The sequence below is a fragment of the Branchiostoma lanceolatum genome, chromosome 19 (assembly GCF_035083965.1).
Source record: "Branchiostoma lanceolatum isolate klBraLanc5 chromosome 19, klBraLanc5.hap2, whole genome shotgun sequence".
Classification (NCBI taxonomy): domain Eukaryota; kingdom Metazoa; phylum Chordata; class Leptocardii; order Amphioxiformes; family Branchiostomatidae; genus Branchiostoma; species Branchiostoma lanceolatum.
The window spans coordinates 10,220,350-10,227,941 of NC_089740.1; the positions used below are offsets into that span (position 1 = coordinate 10,220,350).

At 44.3% G+C, this 7,592-nt stretch overlaps 1 protein-coding gene across 2 annotated transcripts; it reads left to right on the forward strand.

The window, feature by feature from the left end:
* The first annotated feature begins 4,965 nt into the window (after nucleotides 1–4,965).
* Nucleotides 4,966–7,327, forward strand: LOC136425087 (zinc finger protein 431-like). 2 transcript variants are annotated; one of them, XR_010753978.1, is made up of 3 exons: nucleotides 4,966–5,150; nucleotides 5,884–7,063; nucleotides 7,169–7,327. XR_010753978.1 is itself a non-coding variant. In XM_066413863.1 (2 exons), exons 1-2 carry the CDS (start codon nucleotides 5,097–5,099, stop codon nucleotides 7,003–7,005), a joined length of 1,176 nt encoding a protein of 391 aa, XP_066269960.1. In that variant the 5' UTR covers nucleotides 4,966–5,096; the 3' UTR covers nucleotides 7,006–7,162. The 2 variants fall into 2 exon arrangements, 1 of the variants encoding a protein (XP_066269960.1); XM_066413863.1 differs by lacking the exon at nucleotides 7,169–7,327 and having other exon boundaries at nucleotides 5,884–7,162.
* The last annotated feature ends 265 nt before the right edge of the window (nucleotides 7,328–7,592 follow it).

The following is a 7,592-nucleotide window of genomic DNA, read 5'->3' on the forward strand; positions in this document are numbered from 1 at the left end:
GACGTAGGTGTTGGTCCGTTTCTTTGAAATAATGATTATTCATGGTTAAAAGAATAAGTCTGGGCCTCCCACTACCCACACCTTGCCCACACTCTGTAACTGGTATTCAGGTCGTTGGGAAATTGGCCGGCAAGCTTTGTTTTTCATCTTTCCTCAACTTTTTTTTAACCAATATCATTGGACTTGGATCTGTTCTCACCAAACCAACAATATCTTGATCTAAATAATAATAGATCATATGTGTCTTGAATTACTTGTATACCTACTGTATAAATCAAAATTCAAGAGTACCCTATAGGGTCTGCATATGGATAGATGTATTGCATAACTGCTTAATACCATATAAATATCAAGTATAGCTGAGTGCTTGAGCATATATGTATATATTTACAGGTTCACAATAGCAAAATCTGACACTCATCGACGGGTAGAGCATCTTTGTACATGTATACAGTATTCCAGACAATTTCAAGGCTGCAGTACTATCATAGGTTACTAATCGTCGCTGCAGTACCGCCGAGTTGCAGATGTTCACACATATCTTCCTTAGCCTCCTTCGCAGACTTCCTAGAACGGCGGCATATATATGGGGTGGGGGGGGGGGGGGGGGGTGACACACACAAGGGAGTTATGTAGCCGAGGGAGATGTGTAGCCGAGGGGTGACCGCCGTCCTATCAAGTCTGCTCCCGATCGGCTTGAATAAAGGGAAGGTGATTAAGACAGCCATTCAGAGAGGCTGTTAACATGTTCGCTCAAGGACGGCGGTCACCCCTCGGCTACACAACTCCCTCGGCTACATAACTCCCTTGTGTGTGTCACCCCCCCCCCCCCATATATATGCCGCCGTTCTAGGAAGTCTGCGAAGGAGGCTATATCTTCCTGACATGAATAGTACTCAATAACAATAAAATCAAGACAGTTCGATGTCGTCGGACTCTTCAGTCCCCTGTAGACGCACCTCTCCCATTGAGTAATGATATATAACAGAATGATCTTGCTCAGATAGTTGCTCTTCAGTTCGATTTAGCACATCGTAAACATAGCTCATTTCGTCATTTGATGCCGTACTAGTATTGTAGAGAGACGAGACGGTCTCACCGACGGCGCGATGATAGCAAACACCTTCTGACAACATCATGTGGTCAGTTCTATCGTACGCTGAACTGTTGGCATAGGATAACATGGGTCGATTATTAACAACCAGGGCATCTCTATAGCTAGCTGGTTCCTCATGCATGCACGTCTGCTGCGTTGTTTGAAGAGTGCTGGGTGGGTTTGCAACTGCCGCCACCACGCCGCACCTAGTCGCCGAAGAGAAAGCTGACGCCACATTGAAGAACAAAGAGGGATTGTTCTGATCATGGGGTGCCTGTGTCTGATTTCTCTCCCTACTCTGCGTTGTGCAGTCCTGGATGACACAACTGCTCAAGTTCTGCCTGTATCTGCGCTGTATGTTGACGCGTTTAGCCCTTTTAGATCGGTGTTGACGTATCATAGTAAAGCCAACCCAGGCACAGATACCGATGACGATAGCAGCTATGACTGGGGGCACGGCTAACGTTACAGGGTACAGGCGAGAAGAGGTGTGGATGGTAGTAAACGCTGGTATGAATGCTGTGTTACCTTCTGATGTAGGCTGGACATCTGGAGAAGAGGTAAAATGTGCAATGTTTTGTCGATTGCAAAACAACACAGACACACGTACACACATACATAAATATACTTATTCACACACGGGTGAACACACGTACGCACACACACACACACGCGCAAACAAAAAGCACACACATATACATGCACAAATACGTATACATACACATATTACGCTCACGGACATACACACGAACACACATAATCACACACATTCTTCCCCTCTCTGATCCCTCCCACATCCGCTCACGCGCACACGCTCACAAGTTGTCATACATGCATACAAAAATACGTACACATATACGCTCTCTCACACACGTAGAGACGCAGACATACGCTCACACATTTAGACATTCATACACACATACACACACATACACACAGCACACACACATGTACACACACATACATACATACCACACACACATGTGTATACACACACACACAAACACACACACACACACACACACACACACACACACACACACACACACACACACTATGTCTTTTCAATCAGGTACCCACCTACTGTGCCTATAGTAGATGCCTCGTCGTTACTGTCTTGTAGGAGTGACGTCTGATTTCCCAGGTTCTCTACAGCCTGTGTCGTAGTCCCGACGGTTGTACCAGCGGACACTGACGAACTTTGAGGAGGCTCACATGTTTCTAAAAGTTCTAAAAACCCAAAGTGACCACTGTATTCAGAAGGGGTGTTACAAAAGAGATTGGACGTCATTCTCCTTGGTCCCAAACATACGTTGCATCTGGTATGGTAACAATACTGGATAGTCGTGCAGCACATTGGAGACTTGTTGCAGTCTATTTCCACCAGCCAGGTAAGGTGACAATCACAGTGCACAGGGTTGCCTGCCAGGAGAAGTCGAATAGGGTGCTTCGCACGGAGAGAGTCCTCGGGAAATCGTGTCATGTTGTTTGACCGTAGATCCAGAATTTGAAGATGCGCCAGACTGTTCAGTACACCGGCAGGCTCGACCCGTGCTAAGCTATTCTCGGACAGATCTAGTTCTTCCAGACGTGGTAGGTTTGGGAGAGATTCCCAAGGAAAGTCCTGAAGTTTGTTGTTGCGTAGTATAAGGTCTGTCAGGTATGGCAATTCTGGAAAGGGCGTAATGTACGCTATACGATTTGAAGCTACCGAAAGTTTGCATAGACTTATCGGAACGCTGCCACTAATCATATCAATACTTGTAAGACGATTGTTGCTTAAGGACAGGTCTTGGAGGCTTGAAACATTTACTAAAGAGTTCCATGGAAAATCTTGCAGTAAGTTTGTTCCCAACCAGAGGTGAGATACCTTTGGCAAGTAGGGAATACTTGGGAATGTACGAAGTGAGTTAACGTTCAAGTGTATCGTTTCCAAAATTTCTGGTTCAAAGTCATAAAAGGTAAATTTATTGATATTCCTGCCTGAACACTGTATCATTACTCCAAATTGTGATGGGCACTTTTCATGTACGTTTTTGAATCCCTGTCTTTCTTGTGCGAAACTGTACAGAAGGAATATCATCAGAATGATTTGTCTCGTGCCCTGATATATCCCCATCTTCATAGTGTAGCTATCAGTATTTGAATCCTGACCCGAACTTGTACAAATTCTGCACTGACGTGGTGTACGAGCTTCTGTCGTTTTTGTTGGTCGTCAGACGTTGAAATTGACATAGGTTCGCGCGTATTTTTCACCTGAAAATCTACGTATACCATGCCATGTCTACCGTGGCTCTGGACCTGCGAACACCGGCCAATCTTTAAACATCGTGCGATGATATCGAGAGAACACCGGACGTGGTACTGCCGAAAATGTCCGAATGATGTAGGGCTCACAGAATCGTCGGCCGATCGATTTTCATGCTGTGTGACGGGCTTATTGGGTTTGCCTCCAGTGGAGGAAAACGTCTGTTCGCGTTGGCGTCCGTGGGCAGGTGGAACGAAATGTCTGGAGCCCTTCAAAATGTCAGCAGCGCTTAGACAAATCAACAAATCTGAAGATATTGGCCAAAAATGCTTCTCTCTACCGGCACCTCGCCCACACTTCAGACAAAATATTCAGGTCGTTAGGTCTGTGGCAAATTTGTCTGCATAAGCCCGTCACAAATTCAGGACCCTCCCACGACTTTGCTACCGTCCACACTCCACTCAACAGCCAAGGTCGGCACAGGGTTGGGAGTAGCCAGGAATCCATCCTATTCTAGCTCTTGTTCTCTCCTCTGATTGCATGAAGATATGATTTGTCAAAATTCATAGTAGGCTGGTGCAGAAGATCAACTAGTTCTTAAAAGTCGGCTGGTGCAGACGACTTTTAAGAACTAGTAGGCACCCTTATTGAAAGTTTATTGCAAATTCCTGCCCGTAGGCTAATTGCAAGTACATGTACATGTATACGTAACACAGAGTGGACGAACAGATAATGATGAACCATACAACATACGACTACTCTAGTCTTAACTACTGACACTAAGTTCTAGCTTATTGGGTTCGGCTTCTTTTTGCGAGACAGTGGAGAAATTATTCACCCCCTCCCATCTATATCTACACACAGGCTCAATGGTCTCTTCCACAGAGGTCGCCCTTGCGTTTACTACCTACACTTAGAATACTAGTATAGCTCGCTGTGCTGCCCATGTCAAAATGCCATTGTAAGCATATCATAAGGTATTGTCTTTGTCAGCAGGGCTAGCCCTTGGTCCAAAAACGAGCCACCAAGAGAGTTCATGGGATCAGAGACCTATCATATGTGGAGAGACAGGAGACTTAGAGTACATTCATGGAAACTATATGATACCGTTTCCACTTTTGAGCTTTTGACTTTTGTTTTAAAACCTGGTAACTCAGAATTTGTTTGAACCTTTAGGTTTATTCATGAGAAGTTCAAATCACCCTGCAGGCCGCTTTGCATTGAGGTCATGAGGGAAGAGGTCGTTTAATCGCTGACGATCATCCTAATCTCACTGTTTTGCTATATTATTACTTCTATTGACTTCATTGGTTTCCACGCACTAGCTAATACTGTTACCTTAAGTTATCACCCCTTGATACTTTTACTGGCTTTTAAGTATTAGTATCTATGTAATTGTAATCTGCGTTTATTATGTACTTTTAGCACTCGGCGTTGCCGATATGTGCCACCGCTTCAAAGGTGAATAAAGTTCAAACTTCAAAGACAGCGGATGCTGTCCGAAACGTCTGTTTCCTAATTTTATCAAGTTGCTTGAGTTACTGTTATCTTGCGTATCTTATTACCTGATGTATAACCTTCATCGACGTACTTTTGAAATACAGCTCTATATTTGGGTCATCAGGGAGTTGACCCTATGACCTTTGGCAGTTGACCTCTTCCGTGACTACTTGCGTCTCTGTTTTGTTGTCTGAATTGAAATAATTCGGCAGCTTTTCGACATATATCTGAGGTTTGGAAAGCTCGGGAAAAATGTCAGAGAAACCACCAGTGGACGACAGCCCTCAAGATCAAAACGCTGTTACGGTTAGTGTCTTGCTTCATCGCTGAATTTCTCTCGCAAGTGTGAGATGGGGAGGGGGGCGATGCAACCATAATTTTGGGGTTTCTGTTTTGTAGGGAAAAAATGTTGTTTTTCTAGTTACCCGACCGACCAGTCTAGCACAAACCTGCCTAGACTTTCTCAGGGTTGACCGCTAGCAATTAATATACAATTTGACATCTGAGTGATACAATTCAAAACAGACTTCCTGCCTTTTTAATTATGCTGCAGATTAATTAGCTTTCATCGGTTGATAATTTAGATAGCCTAGCTGCCAGACCTCCAATCTCTATAATGTCTATCGTGTGGGGCCCCATGGTGGCCTGGATGCCAGATTGTTGCCAGGGCCTACACACTCCAACTCCTCGGCTCCAGGACCAACATGCTTGGATGCCAGCCGCAGACTGTTTCCAGGGCCTGCACAGGCCAACTCCTCGGCTGTACGGCTAACAATAACATGGCCCCACGGACATTCTACAACAGGCCCCCCTGACGATAGGGTTATGAATAATTTAGAGGTGGAGGGTCTGACATTCAGGATAGATGCCAGGTTATGGAAATGTTGTCGAGTGTTTGATAGTGTGCCCTGATGGGAATGTATAATTATTATTATTTATAATGACAAAATAGTTCCGTTCAGAGTCTAGTATATGAACTCAACAGACTCTTAGCTCTAAGAATGTGTTATTTACCTAATAGATGTTTATCTGTGCTTAGATGAGGGGTCGCACCAAGAAGAGACCACACCACTGCAAGCAGTGTGAGTATTCTGCGTCACGGAAATATCACCTGAAGCTTCACGTCATGACAAAACACACATGTGTGAAGCCATTCCTTTGTGGGCACTGCGGGTATTCAGCGGTAGCGAAGAACAGGCTTGCCAAACACGTGATGGCGAAACATGGGGTCAAGCCGTACAAATGTGAAGTTTGCGACTTTTCTACGGATCGAGAGGTATCGTTAAAGGTTCACACGGCAACTCACACAGGTGAAAAACCGTTCAAATGTGACCTTTGCAATTATTCAACTGCAAAGACGTCTAATTTGAAGCAACATATCGCCACTCACAGTGGTGAGAAACCCTACAAATGTGAAACCTGTGACTTTTCTACCGCACTAAAGGGTTCTTTGGCGCGACATCTGGCAACACACTCTGGTGACAAACCCTACAAATGTGACCTGTGTGATCATACTACATTGCAAAGGTATAATATGTCCCGACACATAGCAACGCACACTAATGATAAACCTTACAAATGTGACATTTGTGACTATTCTACAAGACATAAGTCCTCTTGGAAGAATCACATGGCCACACACGCTGGTATCAAACCTTACAAATGTGAAACTTGTGGATATTCTGCAACAATAATGGCTACTTTGAAGCGACACATAGCCTCTCACACCGGTGAGAAGCCTCACAAATGTAATGTTTGTGATTATGCTACAGCACGAAGATTCGATTTGAAGGGGCACATGGCAACTCACACTGGTGAGAAACCGTACAAATGTGACATTTGCAATCATTCTACATCTCTTAAGACTTCCTTAAGGCTACACATGGCGACACATTCTAGCGAGAGACCGTACATATGTGATGTTTGTGGGTATGCTGCATCTCTGAAGATTACTTTGAGGCAACACAAAGCGACACACAGTGACGAAAAGCCCCACAAATGTGACGTGTGTGATTATGCTACATTTCGGAAGGCTGAGTTGAGGGATCACATGAGAACTCACACTGGTGAGAAACCGTATAAATGTGAAGACTGCGGATTTTCAGCAGCAAAAAAGTCGAACTTGAAACGACATGAAGCTCGGACACACAAAAAACGGTAAAAATGTGAAGCCTCCAACTTGTCTACAGTATAAACATCTACAGGATCGCAAACGGAAGGTGAGGCTGATTAAATTCAGTCTAATAAAAGTGAGACATTGTTCAGTGTTATTCTTATAAATCATACTTAAAACCAGGGCTTTTACCTGGGATTTATACTTACAGGCGACCAAGAGTTGGCGGTGGAAACCAGACTTCCCCTGTGGGCTCTGGATTAAGAATTACCTGGTAGCTTTGCATGTCAATTTTCATGATGTAGCAGTGTCTGGTGTGAGGAAAAAACAACAGTGGCAGTGTGTGTGTGTGTGAGTGTGTTTGTGTGTGTGGGGGGGGACATGTAAAGGTGTATGTAATTATCAGGGAAAGAGGGCGTCCTCTGGCATGGGTGCCCCTGCAAAAGGAGGGCGTAAAATATCTTTGTTTTCTTCGTGTAGGGCGTCCAGAAAACACCCTTAAGCCCTACTACATATAGCTACTAGCCAGCTTAACACTTATTAATAGTACTCAAGAAAGGTAAATTATGTTATTGAGATGTTAGTTGTGATGCTGAGAGGTGGAAGCATACAATGGTTAAATGATAAAAATGTAG

Coding starts and splice junctions, on each gene's coding strand:
- LOC136425087 (XM_066413863.1), top strand. CDS start 5,097: ATGTCAGAGAAACCACCAGTGGACGACAGCCCTCAAGATCAAAACGCT. Junction 5,151..5,883: donor AAGATCAAAACGCTGTTACG/GTTAGTGTCTTG, acceptor ATCTGTGCTTAG/ATGAGGGGTCGCACCAAGAA.